At 35.9% G+C, this 24,910-nt stretch overlaps 1 protein-coding gene across 1 annotated transcript in view; it reads left to right on the forward strand.

The window, feature by feature from the left end:
- The window catches only part of INPP4B (inositol polyphosphate-4-phosphatase type II B), a 241,014-nt gene that overhangs the window by 181,844 nt on the left and 34,260 nt on the right, over positions 1-24,910 (forward strand). Inside the window, 6 exon segments of the mRNA XM_072334549.1 lie at positions 3,507-3,719; positions 8,467-8,605; positions 16,385-16,557; positions 17,533-17,656; positions 18,656-18,773; positions 23,261-23,401. Of these exon segments, the coding sequence (XP_072190650.1) occupies positions 3,507-3,719; positions 8,467-8,605; positions 16,385-16,557; positions 17,533-17,656; positions 18,656-18,773; positions 23,261-23,401 (908 nt within the window).

The raw sequence follows: 24,910 nt of genomic DNA on the forward strand, positions 1-24,910 counted from the left end.
GATGATAAACTGTAATATTATTTCTCTTTCTGTGATATTCCAACTGCCTATGGGAGGAAATTCAAGCTAGTGCATAAAGGTGAGAATAATAGCATGACCAGAAATGACGATGAAGTTTGGAAGGATAAGTTGGAACTGGAAGGTCTCAAATTTTAATCCTCCATCTCCTATTATTTTCTTCTCTAGCTGTAGGCACTTCCTTATCTTAGGTTCTTTAGCTCTAAATTAAGGAAGATAATATTTTCCACCTGTCTCACAGAGGGATTTTGGAGATTATCTTGTGTCTGCAAAGTACTCTTAAGCATATGTTACTCTACAAAAAATATTAAGCTCTACAGCAATAACCAAAGGGGTTTTAAAATTTTCCTGTTGCTTCATGGGCCCTACCTTCTGTAATGTGATCTCAATATGACTTAATAGCACGATCAATAATGATTTCAGTGTATCTTCAGCTACTGGGAAGTGGCAGCCCCTGTGGTCTGTTGAGCTGTTATCCCAGCAGTACATTGTTCAGTGTGAGAGTTTCAAGTCTCAATATTAAACTCAGCCACATACTGTGATGGCGTTGCACTTGGAGCCACAGGGGTGACAAATGTTGCTCTTGGTTATAGATGTGTAAATCCACAGTAACTTTAGGAACAGTGGAGTTGCTGCAAATGTCAGGGATATATAGGAAAGTAGAATTTGGCCTGAAAGTAAAAGGAAGGAAATTCATTTTGTTGTACCCTTTGTGTATCTTTTACATGTAAGAAAGAAATTTTCTATGACTTAAATTGATGCCAGTTTCAAAGTTAAGTTTGAAGAAGTTGGACAAAAATATTTGCCAGGTAATTACATATATCAAATTTGTTAAAGAGTGTGTCATTTTCAACTGACGGCAATATTAGACATCATATAAAGACTATTTCCAAACATTAGGTAGCAGTAAAATTTAAGTTTCAGCCAAGTAATTTTGTTAGAAATGGAAGGACTGGCTGCATTCATTGGAAGTGAAAATAATTCCACTGCTTATTTTACTGAGCTTATTTTCTAATATTTCTATCATGCTTTTACTTCTCCGTATATGATTTGGAATTTACTGTACAGTTTTTCCTGAGACAAATCTTTTATCAACACTTTCTGTTAATTGATTTTAAAAGCCATTAGCTGTTGACAAGTGTATCAGTATTTGCAGCTTGCAGAAGGCTTGATGCATTCATTTTCCAGCTATGCCTATCCTTATTTACAGAAATACTCTTTAATCAAGTATCTAAAGGAACTTGCAAAGTTTGCATTTCTTTGTATATACTTATTTTGTAGCTTCAATGAAATTCTATAAATAGTGATGTTCTGCAAATTTGGCTGTATTTAACTGTAAGAAAATGTAGTTAAATATTGATAGCTGTCAAACCAATGGAATCTTTGAATGGAATTTAATTACGGTAGAATTTTAGTTTCTATATGAAAAAACAGATATTCACTTCTATGCCAACTTATTTTCTAGAACACGTTCTTCCCTACAAAATATTTACACTGAAATTAAATTACTTAAACTCTTCAGAGTTATCTAATATGTATCACAGTCATAGTTGGCATTCCTGACTTAAAATTGTCCAATGCTTACAACTTTCTGAAACTCAAAGTTTTTTTTTTTTTGAATTTACCATTCCTGATGCAAAAACCTGATACGATCTCAGACTGTGAGGGGAAGGAGAGATGCAAGACCTCAGCAAAACCGTAGTATTATCATTTCTAATGACAAACATGTAGTTTGGACTCTTTTAACAGGAACTGTAGAATAGCCACAAAAAGTAGCTCTGCTGTTACTGTGTGAGAAAAGACAATTCTGCAGTTATAATTTTACCTGATTTTTATAGCAGATTGGTATGGTTTGATAGCAGTAGTACTTAAAGACTATGTGTTTTCTAAGTGTGTACCATTTGGAGGCTGGAAGTGTAGAAAAACAAAATTGTCTTGTAGTTCATTTGAAGACTACCATAAAGCAGTCCTGAAGGTCTACAAATAAGAAAATTGTCTGTATCTAAGTAGCCTTTCCCTCAGGTACTAAATTAGCGAAGAGGCAAAATGGGTCTGATAAAATTGCCTGTGAGTTAAATAGTATTGATCGTGGCTAATCACAGAAAAATCTCAAATTAAGTCCAGAAGAAGTCCTGATGCTAACTTAAAAAAACGTGACTTAACTTCATGTTTCTAAGGTTGTTATTTTAAAGCCTTTTGAGTTTTAGTTGCAGTGAATTTTCATGCATTCTCTGTTCAGCAATTAGGGATCAAATGTTGAGAGACGTGTGACACTTCATCCTGGAGAAGAGAAGGATAAGAGGGTATCTCAAAACTGTATAAAATGCAAAAGTCAAGTTGATGGGGATGGTCTCTTTTCAATTACTTGCAACAGTAGAACAAGGGAAACGGGCAGAAACTGGAACCAGGCAGATCTGTATTAACAAGGAAGAACTTCTTAACTCTGAATGACGGAGTACTCAAACAAGCTGTCCAGAAAGGCTGTGGGGTCTCCTTCTCTGGAGATATTCAGGACACATCTGGATACCTTCCTGAGTGACCTACTGTAGGAAACCTGCTTTAGTAGAGGGGTTGGACTCAGTAATCTCTAAAGATCCCTTCCAACCCCTATGATTCTGTGATCATGAACAGTTTTTTTCTGAAAACAGCAGAAGAGCAGTAACTTCTCATGTAGGTGCCCAACCTCAGCAGCTAAAGTTTTAATTACATAAAATATTACCAGTTCTTTAGAGCACTGTGGTATAAATATCAGTCAGTTTATGAGAACTATAGTGGCAGGAAACCACAGAAAAAGAAGAGTTTGAGTAAAGGTACATAAAAGTGAAGTCAATGCTAGCCCAAAGCGTCTGGATAAAACACTGGAAAGGAGTGCCGAAACTGGGAGAAAGATTTCCAGGAAGATAGAGAGTAACACTTAGAACTTAAGTGTGTTTGTTTTCATTGAATCATAGAATGGTTTGGGTTGGGGCCTTTACAATTATCTACTTCCAAGCCCCCTGCTGTAGGCAGGGACATCTCCCACTAAATCAGGTTTTCAACCTGATTTCAACCATGCTGTGATTCTGTGATTTTCAACCATGCTGTGATTCTGTGATTTGTTGGTCAGATTTTGTCTGACATCTGCAAATGATTGAGAGGTGGTTGAATACACTTAGAACTAGTCTTTGTACAGGTTTGTTGCTGCAGGCAGAATTTGAGCTCAAATAAAACAGGATTGTATGAAAAGATGATAATCTCTAATACAGATACTTTACTGGTGTGTTAGTTAATTTTTAGGGTGATAAGATTGTAGAATGTGATGTTGTAAAATGTCTTGAATTGTTCCTTATTTTTTGCTGGTTTACATTGCTTTCTGTTCTTTGGGCTTACCAGAAACATGAACTTCCCTATCTAAGCATAATTATTTGTTCTAACCATTTGTTTGTTTGTTTGTTTTTTCTTTTCTTTTTTTTTTTTTTTTTTTTTTTTTTTTTTTTTTTTATCTCTAGACAGAGTTGTTTGTGCATGCATTTAAAGATCAGCTGGTCAGAAGTGCCCTTTTAGCACTATATACAGCCCGACCTGGCTGTGTCCTCAAGAAACCAGCTGTGCCTAGAAACAGTGCAGAAGAGGGGGATGACCTAAAGCATCAGGATCATCCATCTCAGGTTAAAAGACAGGACTCTATACCCCATCATTCTGAGTATGATGAGGAAGAGTGGGTAAGTATCTGGAATACTTTTGGTTGGTATTGAATGCCAAACCTAAAAATGAGCATAAACAAATGGAAGCCCCTAGTATATTCGTCACACTTTGCTGGGGAAGGAAGTAATTCAAAAGTATTAAATAACATTTTCAAATATATTTTGAGTTACTAGAATTTAAAAATGATATACTTCCCTAAAACTAATTTAAATAACTTTCCTAACTGCAGTGTGCTTCAGTGCAACAGCTTAGAGGATCATATAATAGTGAGGATGATGAATATCTTCTTGTCTAAACAGGAGAATAAGTGTTATTTACTCCTACTTGAGTTCCTTTTCTTGATTAGACAGATTTAAGGAGGTTGAAAAGGCATAGACTGATGTTGAGATTTTTTTTTTTTGCCAAGACTGGACATAAATAGTTTCAACATCCATGAGTTAAGTCCTAGCAAAACAGAGCTGTTTTCCCATTGATTTTGTTTCTAGAAGATATCTGAGATTGCATAAAACAAATCAAGCATGGGTTTTAGATTTTAACATTCTTGGTATGTCTTTCAAAGGTGTATATTGTTTGTGGCTGAGACTTTATAAATTAAATGATTTGGTAGATGTGCTCACAAAAGATGCACTTCTTTGTTATATATACCCCGAACTCATGTTATTTTTATTCGGTTCAGGTTCACACTGTATTCAGTTCATCACTGTATTCTCATAAATATAAAAGATTCAGACATATTAATCTGTGTTGTAAATAATTAATAACTGTGAGCTATTGTTACCTACAGTGGAATGGTAACTTTTATCCATACCATAAATAAGTGAAGAAGAATGTGACTTGAAGAGAAAAGACAATTATCTCCATGCCCATTCATTAGGGAGACATGAGAGTTAAGCAATAAATAACTAACTCATTCTTTTATTTATCTGCTTGCTTTAAAACCTTGCATTCATTTTTCACATTTCTTTTCTGCAATCCAGCTGATAGAACTGTCTCTCTTTACTTGAAACTTAAACCGAAATGTTTGATTGCAGCTGCTGAGGCATTCAGTAAAATAAATATCACAATATGTTTGACAAAGGGGAGAATGGAAATTTTTGTGCAAATTGTATTTTAATGTACTAATTCTGCTGCTGCAGAGAAGCTAGCTGAACTGTATTTTATTGTTGATTTTTTATTGATATATTTCTGCCAGATATTTGCACCTAATTACTAAACCACAGAAATGCATTAGTTTACAGCATTGGGATATTTATTCTTGCTGAATTAGTGAAATTACCTGCTTGGTTAAATTTAAGTGCATCCCTAGATGTTTTCTGAATTAATAAACTGAGTTTGAGTCAATATCAAACTTGAGGCATTATAAATCGTAAAAAAATATTCTCTTTTTTCTAAATTTGAAGATTAGGCATTAGGCTTCCATTGATATTCATTTCTTTATTAAAATGCAGGTAATGATAATGTGAGTTTTAGTGATCAAGCTCACGTTATTGTGTTGGAAATAGTAAGAATAATCACGTATAAAATTTGAAAATAAAAAAAAAACTTAGTATACTCTGAAAGCCAGCTATAAAAAGAGAAGAAAATTATTTGTATGCAGGGTACTATAATTCTCCTTTGTTGGTTTTCCTCTCCATTATCTTGAGTTGTTTTTGTAACTCAGATTTCTATTTTGCAGTTGTGCAAAATCTAAATTGTGTCCAACAACTCTTTGAACTGACCCCATTCCACCTTCTTTCAAAGACTGCATTATCCTACAAACATCACAAAAGTGAATTCAAAGCACAATACTAAAACAACTTGTCAAGATCTCCTCCTTCCCTGGCATCCAAATTTATCTTAAGGAATAGCTCCCAGTTTCTTGACTGTGCACATTGAGTGCCCTTTCATTGTGGGAATGGTGTTTTCCAGAAAGCCTTCCTCTTCTCCATAGCAATGTGTTGTACTTCTGCTTTGATATCAAGTACAGATATTGATCCCACTGTAGCTGACAGCAGTATGGATTGAGCTGTTTATATCGGTGCTCTGTATGTAGGCAGCAGTACAGCAGTGCTGTTGAAGGAAAAATATTTAATTTGGGAGTATTAGATTGCCTCTGGATAGATATTCTCCTCTTCTCTTGCCAGCTGCTTCTGCTATCCTAGAACCTAGGAGGGAACAGAGCATGTTGTCATGCATTATACAAGAAAAGGTAGGCACATTGCCCCTTGGAGCTGTTTCTGCTCTGCATTTCTGACTGACTACGTAACATGATTGGAGTTGCAAAGACCATAAAATGTCATTTCCTATAAATTATTTACAAATATTGGCATGGTGTTCAGATATTGTTCTGAGGTACTGACCCATGTATGATTCTTTCCATTCCAAAGCACTGTCATTTTATGACAGAATTTTAATCATGAATGCTATTAAAATACTTTCTTTATCTATGAGCACACCTCTAAAGGGCTTTAATAGAATATGTGGATATGAACCCAAGATGCATCCCAAAGGAAACACAGAGTCTCCATGGCACTGAGTGATGTAGTTGCTGCATCAAGACATTGCCCAAGTGTGCAACTGTAGCACTGTATGTGAAAGGGCACATCTCAATGTCAGTGTGCCATTGATTTGTCCCAGGCTGCTTTATCTCAGCACAGTCAAGCCCCGTTGCACATTATTTCCCTGTTACTAGGTTGACTTTTGAGTTTAAAGAAACAAAATGAGTAAGCCAGAAACCTCTCTCTTGGTTCTTTATACCACAGAAGTAAACTTAACATTCAGTTAGCTCTTTGACAACTGGTGGGAAAACTATTGTTAGGGAAGAAGCATCCTGTTGAAGAACCTAGGGTGTCAGATCTTTGATGTATGAAGAAAAAACATTTTATTTGATTTATTCCCTCCCTAACTTCTCACAAAAGGGTTATAAGACAAATTGTGATTGTTCTGTATTTTACTCTGACACGTGCTGCAAAATGATCATTTGTGACACATTTTATAGGCAAATGGAAAATAAATTGCTTAATATGCAAGGTGAGTGGAAGGCATGATAGGCTACAAGAAAACGTGAAAGGTGAGAGAGAAGAAGGAACATAAAATTTATGTATTTGTATTTCCCCTCATGTAAAAGAACAGTGAACCACTTGATTTTCATTGATTGGAGAGAACAATTTTATTCGAGATGTGTTCTTTACAATTAGGCCATCTCTGATGTAGACTATAATATCACCACAGATAAATAGACGCATCTACTTCTTGTGTCTGCATGTAGTGATAACATTGAACCATAAGAACCTTGTTTCTAGAGAAAAAGAGCTCTGGGACAACAAGCTTTTGCTCCGTGTCACTTGCTCTCATGTAAAATGGCCAGATGTATGATAATAAGTGAGCTTTCTGTCAACAGATGTTTATGACTCTTACTCCTAAAACCTCAGGGAATGTTTGTGTGAATATTCTATAGACATCATCTTAATGCCAGGTTAAAAGTTGGTTTACATGGAGAAGTGCTCATTTCTAAATGAACTAAAGCTCTTATTTGTATTGCTTGTGCAGTAACTCCAGATGCTCGTTAATAACTTAACACTGTAGTTAGGATTGAACTGCCCCAGCAGAGGGAGAAAAGGGAAATTATGTTCCTGCAGCCACGCTGAATAACTTGAGTTCGTACACGTTAGCAATTTCAGTGATTATAAAGACTGGTGTTCTCTGCCACTCTCCACTAAAACTTATAGCTGTTTTGAGCTTGGACTTTTACTATTTGCAACATTTTGCTACTCTTCACCTAACTGTTTTCCCAAAACTAATCTTTGTGGGGGCTGAAAAACAATCATTTCATCCATACTTTGAACATTTTTCAGGAATATTTGAAATACATTTCATGAAGTGGAGGGGATGTAGAAAGGTGAGATCCCTCTGCTGGTGTCAGAGACTGGCCTAAGAATTGTGGCATGTAGTTGGAATTAAATATTATATTAAATAAGTTTGCCATAGTGGTAGTTCTTCCTTTACTCACCCCCAGTTTCCAAGTGTTACCACTTATATGGAACGGTAATATTTATGTTTGAGTTTCCAGTTGCAAGATTATGTGTGATTGCTTTGATTTCTGCACATTATGGTACCCTGCCTGTATCTATTCTATATTAACTCTTTCTCTCCCTCCGCATTCTCTCTTCTCCTTTTTTCTGCTTGTACAGATTTTCTTCAAGATTATTATTTCTGGAATTCTCATATTTATTATAAACTCAAACAACTCTCGATTGCAGTCTTTGTGAGAAGCGCAGAATTGAAATTACCTCAGATGATACCTCAAACGTATCATGTTAATTTTTATCTTTTAATTTTACATCTGTATTAACAGACTACATCATGTGATGAAATAAAGGATATGTTAAATTATTAAAAAGAGGTTGTCAAGTACGATGGCAGAGTATCTAGTTGCATACAAGATCTGATTTGTCCAGGTCTTACGTGTCTGTACCCTTAGTGTATAATGTCAAACAGACAATCTGCTCAGTTTCCTGTGATTGAGCCTAAAACTGATAACATTTCATGTAGAATTTGAACTATGTTTCTTTTAGTATCACCCTTCCTACCAAGAAAAAAATTAACATGATTTCAGTTGTCATTCAGTCCATGAAAAAGGCTTAAACTGCTTGTAGAATGAGAAAAATGGTAATATGCTAACACTTAATATTTGTGTAATTTGTCTCCATTTTAATGATAAGAAGTTGGTTTTTTCTCTTCATCCTTCTTCAGTAATGTGCAGTGATAATATTATGCTCTTTTCAGGACAGGGTGTGGGCCAATGTGGGGAAGAGTTTAAACTGTGTTATTGCCATGGTGGACAAACTACTTGAGAAAGACAACAGCAGCAACATTAAAGAAGGTGAAACTGACCCTTCAGCAACAGATTGCAAGCATGCAGGCAGTAAGCAACCTTTTGGTGTGACTTTTTGTTGCTGTTTTGTTTTTGTTTTTGTTTTTGTTTTTTAATATGACCATTGACTAGTGTAAACACAAATAGAAAAAGCCACAGAAAAATGAGATAAAGGAGTCAACAGCATCTTTGAGAGTGAAAAGATTTGCACAGTAATAACTTTCAATGGTGGTAATCTCGTTTATCAAATTGATACAAGCTTTTTTCAACAGAAGTAGCTTTCTTTTCAGAGAAGCTTTCTATGCCCTTCAGACCTTTAGATAAGAATATATAAAAATCTTAACAGTGAGGTAGATGTAATTGTCAACTTAAAACTCCTTAGAAGATGAACTTCCTGGTGTTAACTAGTTTTTCTACTAATAGCTGAAATTCAGGATGCCAATTAACAGTGTTTTGCAGAAAAAGCCTTAGGACACTTTGACATAAATTTCTTCTGTTACTGCAGTACATTTGTACTGAGAGAGTCACATGCTCTGTTTTTATTTCTGTACTCTAATTGCTCAAATGTTAAAGAACAAAATTTGAGATTGATATTGTTATTAATCTTTTTCAAGTCTTGAAAAATTATGATTTAGGATTATCCTTCATGTTTTTATGCCTTCTTTTCATACAAGAAAAAACACTTAGCAATGAGAACACTTACTAGTTTTCCTTCACTGTTTTCAACTCCCTGAAAGTCTCCTCTGTTTTTCAGAATAAGACATGAAATGTACTTAACTAGAACCATTTGGGTTTCAGTACAGTTGTTAAAAAGTGTATTCTTAGATTTGATTTAGGCTCACACCCTTCACAGGCAAGTTTAATATTCATTGGAATTTTTTAGCTCACTAAATAAAAAACCCTTAAATCTCCCTTTAAGTATCATAGTTTATTAAAAAGAATGAGGAATTCCTCTTGGTAAGCAATAATGATGATTCTAATGGTTAGAAAATTATATTGTGTTTTGTTCAACTAAAGCTGTCTTCTGGAGATGGCATAGGCTTATGTTACTGGGGTAAATGTATCCCACATTTCAGAGTCTTCTCTATGCCTATTGAATCAGTACAAGTGCCCTACTGTGGCAGTGGAGTTGGTGCATCTGTTTAGTTGCACCGAGTGTTCTGCAGCACCTGAACATGTACACGCTGTAGGAGATTTGTGGGGGGACGTATTCATGCTTAACTTCTTCATGAAAGCGTGATTTTATGTGTTTTATTACTCTCCTTGTCTCTCAAGCTTGACATGAAGAAGCACCTACATACAATGGAGATTCTGTGTTTGGGGTTAAAAATTAGTTAAACTTTAACTCTCCTTATTTTATATTTGAAGACACAGCTGCAGTGGTTCATAACTTTTTCTTATATAGCATCTAACAAACAATGAAGAAGATCACATATTCATATTAGATGGTAAAAAGATTATGAAGAAATTTGAAGTTTTTGAGCAATAGAATATTTCTGTAACTACAAATGTTATCATTACATGTGTTTGAAGCTTGTGGAGCTTATATTTGCAGTCTCAATATTGGTATTAAAAGATCTTATTCTTTTTTTTTTTTTTTTTTTTTTTCTCAACATGGTTGTATTTGTTGTATGGAGTCTTTTTAGTCAAGAAATGTTTGTGGTACCATTTTCTTGTAGTTAGCTTCCAATGTGAGTTATGCCTTTGTTAGCCTAACTTTTCATGCAGTCTGACTTTTGAGTGTGTTCTTAAGACTGAATTTGGGTAATCACTTACCAAGGTAACATGCTGTAGTTTCATCACTTGCAGGATTATGATTTCTCTGCGGGATAAATCAGGAAGAGCAGATGGATTTTAAAAGAGATCTTCTTACCTTTTTTAACTCAAGACTGTTTTGCTTTGGAGAATTACTTGACAGCATTGAATTCTCTTTATTTTTGTCTTATCATTTTTCATCAGAGTCAGAGTGTGAAAGCATGTCCTGGAGAATCAGAGATGCCAGTAAAATGCAGTAGTTCGTTCTTAGGTTTATACAGATGTCCACGTTTATCTGTGGTGGTACGAACTGCTCTTTGTACCCCTCCATCAAATCTATCACACTCAACTTTTCTTCCACTGGCTCTGTGCAAATACTTCCTAATCTGCTACGTATTAAATCAACCAGGTTATCTCAAACAATTTAAACCGATGTTGTGATTGCACCTGGATTTTGCCTGGAGTGAAATATAAATTCAAAAACTAAGCTTCTGGGCAGATGAATTGGTCAAGGGTAACTTTCAGTGTATACTATGAAGAGTACCTACAGAATGGTGCCATATTTTATAACTCAAATGACAGAAAACATCTGTTCACAGCCACATTGCTACAGACTGTGTATGTTAATTTATTTTTTGAATAATCTGATACCTGATGAGGACTCTGTAAATCAAGATTAAATTGTTCTGTCTTTCAGTGCCCTAGGGAATTGAATCCATCCAAATGCAATTTGCAATAGGAATGTGAAATAGAATGGTGTGGTTTTGTTTGCATCTTCAGAAGAACAGCTTTTACTTAAAATGATGGGAGTTGGGAAGATGAACAATTCTCCCTTAGTCTGTTCCTTGATTAGCAAGTGCTATTCATTTTTAGAAAGCAAAGAACAGTACTGAAAAACTTACTCTTCCATTACTTTTCCTCCATGTTTTTCTTTCTTGTTTTCTTTAATTCTTTGCATCTGCTTCTTTTCCAAAATGTAATGTACTACTTCTATTTTTTCCATTTTGTTTTCCGCCCTCTCTCAGTTTTCCTTCTTTTTTTCTCAGTTCTTTAGCTGGGCTGTAGGTATCCCAGAATATAAGACAACCACTACAGCAATACTTGCTATCAGTAAATAAGTTGTTGACAGGAGCTCAAAAATAAATAAGGGAAAGAAAGACTGATTCAACAAACTCTAACCGCTGTTAACTTTATAACCAAAAGTTTCTAGGGTTCTCTGTTTCTTTAAAAGACAGATGTTCTGCCTTAATTACATTTTTTGTTTGTAACTTAATACCATTTAAATTCTGAGGTAAATTAAAGCCATCAAAGATATCTAATGATTATTAGGTAATGTGGACAAGAATTATGGGATTGGCTTTTTTCCTCTGCTACAGGGGTAAGACAAGATAGGAGTGCTGTTGCACAGCCTTAGGCTCTTCCTATTTGATCATCAGCACATTTTAATGAACAGTTCAGTGGGCTTGATCTTGAAAAGAGCAGGAGCTTGTTTTTCTGCCAAACTTCATCAAATTTCAAGTGCAACTTGAGTATAGCATGTAGAATGACTAGCTGTGGGCTGAGCATCCTAAACTGAACTTCCACAACTCTGTTGGCAGTGAAAGCAGAGTACTACACTTGTACTGTCTTACTCTTGTTTTAATCTCATGCTAACTGTATAGTGATTATGTTTTCTTTTAGTCTCATCCTTCTGATTTCCATTTTAACATTCCTGGCTTTTAGTTTCGTACCAAAAGGCTGACTAGCATGATTTTTGAATTGAATTTCCTTTCCTCATGACTAAGCTTTAACACCTTTGTTTGGATGCTAAATATTTCAAACAGGACAGGGTGCCCTTCTCATGATAGCAGCATGACAGTCGTCCTGTAGTCTATGTGTAGTTTATGTTCTTGATCCTAATGTCCTTTCTGAAATGTTTATTCATTCAGTTAATCCATCAGTCTTTTTGAAAGTCTTTTTTTTCACTTTATTGAGGATCTTGCAGATTCAATTTTAGAGAAATCTGGTATCTGAAAGGCGAGTGTTTTCTGTAAGATGCTTGTATGAGTTAGAAACAAAAGCAATAATTATTACAGTTCCTTCCCATATACGATTCTGCAAGCCTGTTGTCAGTCTCTTCAGGATCAGAGGTCCTGAGTTATGATTATCCTGACAGCATCTTTCAGCAACAGCTGATGCTGAGCTGGTTGCAGGTTTTCTCGTGAAGAAAGGGTTGTGGACATCATGAACATCTCACAAACTGTTCTAGATATGGAAACAGTGTCTTGTAACCGAACAGTACCTTCAGACATGAGTCACATTGTGCAAAGGTAAATGAGGACAATCTAAACATGAATTTAGATCAGGACTTTAAGGTTCTTTTTACATGTACTTTCTCTTCACAAGTTTATTAGTATTCCATGCTATCCTTTGCATATAAATACTGCATTTTCCAAAGTCTTTTAAATTTATATAGGTCTCAAAATACAGTGCTTTTTGTTGTTGTTTTTTAATAAATGTGCTTCTCAGTTTCAAGGAGCAATTTCAAAGCTGCAGTATTTGCTGTTTCTCATACACAGAGACTTGTGCATTGTTAATGAACAACCTTGTTTTATGTCCTCACTGGAGTATTTGCAATTGGATATCCAGTATAAGAACAGTCATATGGAGATTTTAACACAGTCCAATGATTGAGCATCTGTGAAGATGCTTTTCTACAGCTGACCCTTCAAAGAACTTGTTTTGTGATGCACTTTTTTTTTTCTTTAAATCTTAGAACACTAATCTTACTTTAAAGTAAAAGGGCAAGCCTGAAAGTATACCCGTCCGTTCATAAATATTCTGTTCTCAAGTAGCTGTGTAATCCCTTTTTTGATTTGCAAACTAGCTCCACCTTCTGGGGATTGAACATCTCTACTAAAGGTGAACATTTTTTCTGTAGGCAAGTTGTTAAGTGATTGTTTTAGGTCATTTTATTACATGGGGATATTGTATTTTCTCCCATCCAGTTGTCAAGTACAGATCTATTTTATACTGTAAAGTAAAATAATTTTTCATTTATTTAACCATTCAGGTAAGGCTTCCTACAAACATAGTATTTTTATTGTTTTCTATGAAGCAAAGTGCATATGAAAGTAAAGCTCTGTATACAGTGATCTTATGTCAGTTTTCTTTGGAACATTAACATTTGGTAGGATCTATTTTTAACACAGTTAGCTGGACTGTCATTCAATGAAAAAAATGGCCTTGAGTACTCGAAATCTTTGAATTTCTTCTAAGTGCAAGAGGAACTGACAGATTCTGACATTACTCGTGCTAGTAATATTTCCTATTTTTGTCTTTTCAAGAATTACATTCCAGTCTTAGAAAAATTCTTCTGAGAATATGTTTGTGAAGCTACCTAGAACGAGAAGCATGACAAATAATTCATAAAATCACAAGAAAAATTAAGGTATCAGTTCTTCACTGGCATCCTGGAAGGCTGTATGTAGTAGAATCCTCTTAGATTTCTTCTCAGTCCATTATTATTCAATATTTTCATTACTGACTTGGCTTATGAAATATAGATGATTCTCATAAAATTTGCAGATGATTAAAGCTGGGAGATGCTTTAAACACCACGGGAGTAGGACTAGAATGGATGTTGACGGAGTGGAGCACTGAAATACTAGAATGCAGTTCACTGAGAACAAGTACAAAGTTATGTTCCTAAAGAAACAGAAATGCACTATATGGAGTATCTGATTAAGGGGCAACTTGGTAGAATATAACTCAGTATTACTTGCCTTTTGTGGTTGGTATATGACCTACTCTTTTGTGAAGGAAAGTTGGTGGACCTCCTTAGTCCTCTGTACATAACCTAAGTTGTAAAAGCATGCAAGTAAAATGCATCTACATGTACCAATTCATCTTTTTCTTTCTTGCCCTGGATGTCAGTGTACTTGGCTGTGTTTGTCCAGCTCTCCTTTGGAGTAGATTGTCTCTACCTTCAGGTCTACTTTTCTACCCTTAAGTAAGAGATCATGCTTTCACAGCTTAGATTGTGCTGCTGATTATAAGAAAAATGGGGAATACCCAGGGATTTCATCAAATTATTTGTTCAAGTGAGAAGCAGGCTGGAAAGTCTATTTTTATCAGTTATGTCCTGCTCACTGATTTAGTGTACGCTGTGTTTTAATCTCATTCTGCTTCTCATGGCATTTATTTATTGATTAATTTAAGAAATCAGTATAATTTAAGACTAGAAAGAAGTATTTAGGTGACCTGGTCAACCTAGTCTGCCTTCCACTTTTCTGCTGTGTTTATAAATTTGAATGTGTCTCACAGCAGCCTCCAGCCTTTGTTTCTTTTGCTTTTATTCCCTAGAATGCACATCCCCTTTAGTACTCTTCATTTTTTTTCTTCATAAAGAACAGAAATCAAATTACTGCTTCATCTTTTTTATAGGTTTAAGAAGATTAAACTCTAAATCTCGGTAGCTGTCCTCTGCAGGCTCTTGCTTCTTCCAGTAGTCTTTAAAATGTGTAAACAAGATGTTGGCATGCGTTGTTATCAATATTTTTGTATAAAATCAGCTCCTTGCTTCAGCATGGAACTGGTGATGCTTATGTTCTGTTTGGTTCATGACGGCTGTAACTTGATAACTACTATTTTCAGGGAATAGCTCTTCAGTCTTTATTTCTTCAGTTGAAATATGTATGTCTCTGTTAAAACACAGTTTGTCTCACCACATAGGCGCTGTTTTCAAAGCAATCCAAGTTACTCTCTCTGACCGCTCTGTCTTAATTCCCGTTCCTTCCTTCCTGCAGCTTAATTTTTTGTGGTTCCTCCTAGCTTTCAGTGCTCTCTGTTGTCTTGGCTACAGTTTTATCCATTTCCATATTTTTCTGCAGCATAGCCAAATTAACTTTGCAGCAGGCAGCTATGTGGTCTTGTTTAAAGAACTCCATAGCACTAATGAGCCTCTCACTGACCTGATTCAGATTCTGTTACCTGAAAAAATGTGCTGTTATCTTCCACATAATTACAGTTTAAATTGAATAGATTTTGATTATCATTGATTCTTAATTACACTAATCTGCAGGTTAAATGACTTAGTGATGAACAGTATTAAGCCAGTTACACTCCCTGTTTTTATATAGATTTTTCTAGAGCATAGTTTTCTTTCTTTTGAAACTACAACAATGAAAGCAAGGAGCACAATCTGAAAGGAGACATTTTTTCTTTATTATTTGCTCATTGTAAAGGGGTAGGCAAAACCGTAGATAAGTACAGTGCAGGTCTGCTTTTATTACATCTTCACGAATTCAGGGACAGCTTGAATAATTGGGCAAGTTTGAGTAAGCTATTCTAGTTTTCCTTCATTTCTCATTATCACTTTCTGTCACTTCTTGTATGTTCAGAAGTCCCATTTTTTTAAATGTTTCACTAGTCTTTTTTTTGTTGTTGTTGTTGTTTTCTGTTATTGCTAACATGCATTTTAACTGAGCAAAACATTTTATAGAATTGTTTGAAATCTCTCTGCTCAGAGTAACTAAAATAATAATGAGTTCAATATCTCTATTTAAAGAGAATACAGATAGAAACCAAAAAGAAAAATGAATGTGACTTGAAGGTTACTACCTTTCCAGCCTGTACATTAAATAGGTAATATCCTTCCCAGGTAACTATTTGTTCTTCTGCTTTGCCTTCCAGCACCCAGTCTTTCTTGAATATGTGCTCTTTTTGAGTTTGTTTTTTTCTTTTCTGGCTGCATTTCATCTGCTTAGATCTGAGTTGTCAGTGCTAGATAGAACATGAGATTCTTCATCATATTCATGTCATGTTAAATGAATTTTCACTCTTAACCCAAAATGCTCTGTGTGCTACACTTTAATGCAGGCTTTACAGAGAAATTCAGTCTGTTAGAAAAATATCCCCCATCTCAGTTGTAAGCTAGAGTCGTTCCTCTCATGTTTGCAGAACCACAATCTTAGAATACAGCTGTAGTGTCACCAAAAGTCTAAGACATTCTACTGCAGCCCACTCTCCAACCTGAAAACAGAATTTTTTTCTACAACATTCCTTTTCTGGAACTAATGATCTGTCTTGTTCTAGGTGACTGGTATGAGCAGCTTTATCCCCTGGTGATTACGCTGAAGGATTGCATGGGAGAGGTGGTCACTAGGGCAAAGCAGTCCATGGCGTTTGTTCTGCTCCAGGAGCTTGCCTGTGGTTTGCCTCAATGTTTGATGTTGACCCTAAGGAGAGACATTGTCTTTAGTCAAGCAGTAGGTTGTCTTACATCACTTATCCTCTACTGTGGTGACTATATTTGATGTTATTAGTGTTGCTGTAATTAAACATGCTATGCTTGCACATGTATTGGTTTGTTGTTGTTTTTTCCTCCCAGTTTAACAAAACTGTTTCATGTATTTTCCATTACATCCACCTAAATATTTTATAATGTGTTTGAAAAATCAATAGTAAATGGAAATCCATAGTAACTGAATCACTGAGTCACAGAAATAGGTCTGCAGTATACTGAAATATCTTAAGTAATCTATCCCCTTTGCACAAAGAAGGATCCTTAAACCTATTGACACAGTCTTCCCAGATTATCTATGCCAGTATCCTGTAAGGATCTCAAGTCTAGCCTGAACATTCCTTGCTGCTATTCAAGCTAGAAGTTTTTCTTCTGGTCACCTTGGAAATGAATTATAGATCATTTGTTTTCTGTTTGAATCAGTATTTTATGTGTCCGAAGACTGTCAACATGTCTGTCCTCAGACTAGTCTTCTCCTGGTAAATAGCTGAAGTTCTTTGGATCCTCTCCTGTAGGTGGTGTCTTCCAAATAGCTTTCTTGTAAATGACTTGTCTAATTTCTCCTTCAAGATTGTGTATTTTTCCTAACATAGTTAAGGATTTTGGGTGTGATGAGCAAGGTGGTGTTTGCATTAGGTAGGTGCCAAACTGCACTGAAATCTGTTATAATTCACTTCCTTCTGTGCTTAAGTTCTATTAAGGAAGGTTCTGGTCTCATTTATTCTAGTGTAAATGATACAACCTCAAAGAAAAAAAAAAGGGGGGGGGAGGGGGTTCTGCAATATTAAATAAGAGAATATTTTACTTATTTTTTATACTATGAAGTGGCTAGACAATAAACTAGCATGAAATAATGTAGTATAGTCACTAAGTAGAAATATCTAAGTTCTCAAGAATCTAAATATTACTGATGTGATTTCACATTTTATTTTCTTTATAGCTTGCTGGATTGGTCTGTGGGTTTATAATCAAGCTGCACACATGTTTACACGATCAAGGATTTTTACAACAGCTTCATACTGTTGGATTACTTGTGCAATATGAAGGACTCCTAAGCACATATAGTAAGTAGAGTTCTTGGACAAAATTCCTTATATGCAGACCAGTTGTTTACCCAGGAGTTTCTGATTTTAACCTTGACTTTATTTCCAGAAATTTGGCTTACTGAATCAAGAAACACTAGCTTGAAGAGAAAATGGGCTTCCATACTGTGGCACATTGAAGCTGTTGATACTTTGTTGTTAATGCAATATATCACAAATTACTTAATTTATTTTCACTCGCTCAGAGAACAGTAGCTGATGCAGAGTGCTGAACTGCAGTGCCTTAAATACAGGAGGTCAGTACAGCTAGGGGATCTCTTGATTTTGATACTCTGTAAAGGCATTTGTCCTGACCCAAAAGAGGTTTACAAAGCTAACCCAAACAGAATATGTAAGGGGTTACTATCTTCTGTGCCCTGACTGTGTCAGTATTGGTGATATGAAGATACCTTGAAAATTGTTTAATGCCTAAGTTGTTATGGGTTCCATTCTTCAATATCTATTTAAAAGATATTTGGAGAGAGAAATTGCAGCTTGTTTCAAAATGGTTTGAACCAGATGTATTGGAATACTTCCCCAAAATAGAGATTTTTTATTAAGTAGAAGGATTTAGCATTTATGCAGTTCTTTGCTGCATAGGCAATTGCATCTCCACATTTGAAGATTGCCATCAGACTCCTTTTATACTATATTCGCTGTTATTCTTAAAACCTTTGTCCTCCATCAGCAGGACAGTCTTTAAAAACACTTTTAGAATGAACCAAAAAAAAGCTATTCTATGCACATATAGAACAGGTTGATTTTCAGAGGTGCTTAATACTCGTTATCATCTAGGCCACAGAGAATTGTCAGCAGTTCTTAAAATCAGCCTGCTTTTATGTAGGTTACTTTTATGTGGATTTGGGACTGTGACTTTTAGATGCACAGACTGGAAAATATAATCCCTGCATTGCCTTACTATAACCTATTCAGTGTCATCTGTCTTCTCTGTTAAATAACTTCTGTAATCTTTCTGTATAGGTGAAGAAGCAGGGATGCTTGAAGACATGGCTGTGGGGATTTCAGATCTGCAGAAAGTAATGTTTAAAGTCATTGAAGCCAAATCAGAAGACTTTTTGCCTATTATAACTGGGAGACGGTAAGATTATTATTTTTTTTCCTGGAGCATGTAGCAGGTAGTTTTAAATGGTAGCACATGAAAACACACAGAATGATTTGCTTGTTGCTGGGTTTTTTTATATAGAAGGTACAGTAGTTTCATTTTTCATGAGGCAGATGAGATGCAATGAAGTAGCAGGGATTCTTAAAGCTATCAGTAATACAGGATCTGTGTTGCTTTCTTGATGACGACCTAAAAGTTCCAAAAATTAATACAAATTAATTGTAACAGTGTCTGAATTGTGTATAAAATTTGTGCTGTATTTTTCATATCCAGGCACCAAGTAAAAAATAGTGACAAGACCAATATTGCCAGAAGTGGCCTCTGACTAAATATACCGTATTTGGAGGTGACCAGAACTTTAATTTTTCAGTGTGACAAATGAAATCACATTTCAAAGAGCCAGACCTTGGTTGTCTTAAGATGAAAATTGAAAAACTCAGATGCCAAGAACTAGCACAGAAATGGTCAGTTTTGAAAAATGAAGCCTATCGTATTTGCTGAAGATCATTCAGAACACAAGCAGCATCAGAAGTCCTTGTGGGAAGCCATTAATGCATTGTGCATGACGCATCTCCCATAAGCAGTGCTGGATATTGGGGCTTAAACTGAAATACTTGATTGATTTTCATCTGAAAAGGGTTAAAAAGATGGTTGCACACAAGGAATGAGATTTTAATCTTCAGTATTACTCTAGGCTGAAGCTCTGAATGTTCTTAGTTTTGCCAAAATCACTTCCTTAATTGTATCGTTATTCTTAAGCCAACAGTAAATTGAATTCAGCTAAAAGCAGCCACTATTAGAAACAATGTTTCCTCTGAAGGAGGCTCTCACAACTGATTTACTTTATTTTTCTAGATAATTAATTCTTATCCTATGGACCTACCCAGAAGTGATCAAAATGAATGGTAGAAAGGCCAGAGAATGATAGGCAACACATTGGGAATAATTGAGAATAATTATGATGTACAGATAAGGCAGAAGAAATTCATCCTTTGTAAATCACACCAGTCAAACATCTTGAAAAACATAGCTGCTACCTTTATTGGCTCGCTCTCCTTGCTGTGGTACATTGAACCGTCACACCAGGAGGTCCTGGTTTTGCAAGACTCAAGCCTGAAGCTGCCTTAAGCATTCTGGATTGATAATAAAGTACTCATTCTTATAGAAGAGTTACTACCTATGGTTCTTGTACTGTACATACTGGAAAGAGTTAACTCAAAGGAACTGATATCGGACTGAAAAAAAAAAGCCATTTAAGGCCCTGTTTCTTTTAGAGCTGTAGTAAGACAGCTCCTATCAAACAGCGTGTGGAAGCTGGCCATAAAAAGAAAAGACAGTGGAAAAACTGAGACTGTTCAGAGAATCAACAATTCGGTGGTTGTTTTTGGAGATGAATTTTATATGTTGTAGCTTAGCATAATAAGGCTACATTTTGCATTTCTACAATTAATAGTGCATTCCATATTAACTGTAGAAATGCAAGACAGAACGTGAAAGTACCGATTCTTAATTTGCAGTCAGAGAAGTTGCTTATATTTGATTTTTGAGGGAGCTACTAAAGACTGAGATTCTATTTGTAAAACCAAAACAATCCAAAGAGCATGGCACTGAGTAGCATTCACCTGCCAGCATGGATGGCTGACTCCAGAAATCCAGGTGGAATAAAGTTCAGGCACTTGCATGCTTCTTTATGGACAAAACTAGTTAGCACTTTTATAAAACCCTTTGTTAGAATGTATTTGATTGTGTGTGTGAACATTAAGGCATTGCAGGGTTTGATAAAAGTGCTTTCAGCTAAGCACGTGATCAGGCTGGCACTTACAGCCACATTGAAGTGATGTAAGCAGTTGTCACTTGGCTGGATAAAACACCTCCCTGCTGAGATACAGAGGCTGTTTGCATTTATTATTTTTTCTGTTGCAAAGCAAAGGTGCGTGTAAATGACTTGTTCTGTGTTTATGGCAAGGAGCTGTGTGCGTGTGTGCAGCTGACTGCAGGTAACTCCAGTCTGTGGCCCTCACCTGCATGGGGTTAATTGTGAGAAGCTTTTTATCAAGACTGAAAGTATATATCTATCCTATGTCACGATAACAAATGTAAGAGAATAAGGCAAATAGAGAGGGGTGCTCTTAAGTAGTCATGTTTAAGTGAAGAAAACATAGAATTCATAAATCTTTACAATTAGTTTACAAATAAACAATACTGTACTATTTACCCTTTTAAACATGCAAGATTTCTCTATTACTTGTTTTGTTTCTTTTCCTCCCTAAGAGATCATTCAATTAAAAACAAAAACATTTACTGATTTTTTGTTGTTGTTGTTGTTGTTTGGCTTCTCACCTTTGTATTGGAAAACAAAATGGATAATAAAGTCACCACATGTCAAAACTGCTTGATACATTTGCACTGAAATTAGGCATAAAGAGAGAAGCTAAGTGACAATAAAATATGTTTCTCTAGAGCTCTTTCTTATATACGTAGAATCATAGTACTTGTAAAATTTTGGTAAATGAATGTCAAGTCCTCCAGTTTTCAGTTGTTTGGTTTCATTTCTTCTTTCTACCTGACTTCAGATCCATTTCTGGAGTTACTCTCATGGTTGAATAGCCTTTTTCTTAATTGATGAAAAGAGGATTGTTCTAATTATGGAAGTGGTTAAAGATCTTTTAATTTTACCAGGGATCATCTCTAAGATTTGAACAAAGGTATAACTTATTTAATTAATGTAAAGTAAGAGGAGGCTCTTAAATGATACCAGTGTTAATTGGCCTAAAGGTCAACACTGAGAAATGTTATTTCACACACTTGAAAGGTCTGTAGTCATTTTGAGGATGTGGAATGTAGCAATACAGTGGTTTGATGATTTTAATTCAGTAACATACAGTCTTGAAATTAAACTAAACCAACATTTCTTTTCAACCTCCTGAAAGCGCTACATCACAGGAAGAGGTTATAGTAACTTCACAGCAGCTAGGAATGCAGGCTGAGAATGAATGGTACTTTACAAAGATCTACATCCTTTGCTGTCATCCTTGCTAACTCTGTATTTCCTTCATACAGATGAATTACTTAAATAAAACAGAAAGCCTCTGAGTCATGTACCCTCCATTCGTAGCTACTGACAATCTCCTTAATATGGAGCATCTCTCTTTTGCTCAAATATGTAGACCATACCTAAGCATGTGCTGTTGCCCTTGTCACATGTAATTATGTTTTAATCATAAGTCTGTTTTGTACCCAGTTTATGTTGTTCTTAGACATGTGGGCAGGACTCCTGCTCTGAGACTGTGGCACTCATTTATCCAGATTGTCATTTTTCTTGAGAGTTTTCTGCCTTCCCCTCCTCCCTCCAAGTTCTACATTTGGGAACTCAAATTTCTGTTTGATTTTTTTAGCAAACACACAGTTGATTAATTGAGAGACTATAAGATAAATTTCTTTAGTAGAAGCAAACAGTATTATGTAGAAAAAAATAACTAAACCAAGTCAAAAAAACAAAATCTATCCTTTTCCATTTTAAGTTTGCATGCACACATCATGTGAGATCCTAGGCCTGGTTTCTTCAGGTAGGATATAGATCCTCCTTCACTACTGCTGTAATATTTTTCTTTCTTGATGCCACACTTAAGTGAGCTCTGTAGGAAAGCTCTTTGGTATCAGTTGGCTCTCTCTGAATGATTAAAATTGCCAGGTCCGAAGACAAATTAATCTTCTTCTAATGTATTCTTATTTATTAATCTAATTGCTGTAATTATAGAAAGGAAGCTAATAAAAAACAAGCTGACTGCGTATTATTGTTTCTGTCTTGTCAAATCAGTCAGTCCTCAAAGACAGGTGAAATTCAGTTTGAGGGTTTCATAGTGAAAGACATAAAAAACTGAACTGGCAGTCAAAGTAATATTTTTAATATCACATCCTTCTCCTAAAATAGGATCAGTGTTTCAGAAATCAGTCTTCAATTATTATCTGAACAGAGTCTGTTTTGTTGTTCATTACGTTCTAACCTCAGTGTGAAAATCCAGACTGTAAAAGAAACCTAGAATTCTGTGTTGGGTTTTTATGAAGGGTTTTTGCTTTATCAAGACCGTTACTATACTTCGAGTGAGCAGGAGGAATTCAAGTTGCGGCTTCCAGAAGGAAGTTGTTTTTGTAATTCAACAAGATCTTAAGAGTTGGGGTGTTCTGATGGTAGAAGACTGTTTTGCCAATTTCACTCTTAATCCCATTTTCACTTCTGTAAAGAAGTCATTATCAAGTGCATGTAATTAAATATATTTGCCTATTTCCAAATAAGCTTGCAGTACTCCTAAAACTGATTTTTAACACTTCATGTTTTAACACAGTTAAGAAGAAAAGAGGAAATTGGTTTGTATGCTTAAATGATCACTATGGCTTAGGAAAATTATAAATTCAAACAAACTAAGCAATATTGCTATTCTTATTCTTCCTTTTATTCTTCCTAGTGAACATTATGTCATAGAGGTTCAGCTTCCAGCAAAGATGTTTGAGTTGCTACCACAGGAGATTAAAGAAGGAAAGCTACTTCGCATGTATCCAGTACTCTTTAACGTTGGAATCAATGAACAGCAAACACTTGCAGAGAGGTAAGACACTTGCCAAAATATTTTCCTTATTTCCTGAGTATTCCGTGTGAGACATCTCTCACAGGGTTACAAAGAAATCATTTTTTGTTATTTGCTCTTGGACCATCTCAGCTTAACTACCTTTGGGTAGTGTTCAGTATGAACTCAAAACCAAAAGCAGTCTAAGTGTAGGGGAGCAAATTCATGGGCGTAGTGAAAAACTGCTAGCTTGGACAATAGGCAAAAAACAGCACTACAGGAGTTTGACGTCGTATTCTTCGTATGTCGTGAAGAAAAGGTTGACAGGATTTAGAAATAGCCCAAATCTGGAGAGTTGTCAAAGAGTAAGTCAAAAAAAGATGTCCACTGGCTTCAATGTGGAGTAATAGGAAGTGTAGTAACATTGTTCTCAGTGGTGATTTTATATTTTACCCAAAGAAAAGAAAGCTATAAATGAAAAACTTAATGTGTCTATCAGGCAAACCAAATTAGATTATTCTGTGCAGAAACACACTTTCTGCATGCAGTTACACGTGCAGACATCAGTTCAAAATAACTCCTCAACTCCTGTAGCAGCACATTCACCTTTACAATTGGGAACACTGTGCGTGCTTTTTGTTACAAGGTGTTCTTAGTGGGAGGACGAACAAGAGAATAGAAATAACTTCTTGTGATGAATTGTTTACAATGCAGTACTTGATTAAATGTTAACTTGTTTGCTTTCAATAAAGTACAATAGGGGATGCATCTGTTTTAAAGGTAATGTTTGATAATCTTGGAAGGTGGGCCCTTGTGAACCTTATGAAGTTCAACAAAGCCAAGTGCAAAATTTTGCACTTCAGTCAAGATAACCCCAGATTTGTATGTAAACTTGGAGAAGAACTCCTTGAGAGTAGCCACGCTGAGAAGGACTTAGATGTCTTGTTTGATGAGAAGCTTAACATGAGCCAGCAGTGTGCTCTTGCAGCCTGGAAGGCCAGTGGTATCCTGGACTCCATCAGGAGAAGGGTGGCCAGCATAGACATGGAAGTGATTGTCCCTCTCTACTCTGCCCTTGTGAGGCCCCATCTGAAGTGCTGTGTTCTGGGGTCCCCAAAACAGGAAAGATGTGGAGCTTTTGAAGAGGGTCCAGAGGAGGGCCACAAAGATGATCAGGGGACAGGAGCACCTCTCCTTTGAAGACAGGCTGAGAGACCTGGGCTCGTTCAGTCTGGAGAAGGGTGTGGGAGGAGAACTCATTATGGCACTCCAATATTTAGAGGGAGATTATAAACAGGAGAGAAAAAATTTTACAAGGGTAGATAGTGCTAGAACAAGTGGGAATGGTTTTAAGGTTTTAAACTAAAGGAGGGAAGATTTAGATTTGATGTCAGGGGGAAGTTTTTTACTAAGAGTGATGAGGTACTGGAACAGGCTGTCCAGAGAGAATGTGGATGCCCTGTTCCTGGAGATGTTTAAGGCCAAACTGGATGGGGCCCTGGGTGATCTGGTAGTTGTAGAAGCTGGCAACCCTGCCTATGGCAGGAGGGT

The sequence above is a fragment of the Excalfactoria chinensis genome, chromosome 4, assembly GCF_039878825.1.
Source record: "Excalfactoria chinensis isolate bCotChi1 chromosome 4, bCotChi1.hap2, whole genome shotgun sequence".
Lineage (NCBI taxonomy): Eukaryota > Metazoa > Chordata > Aves > Galliformes > Phasianidae > Excalfactoria > Excalfactoria chinensis.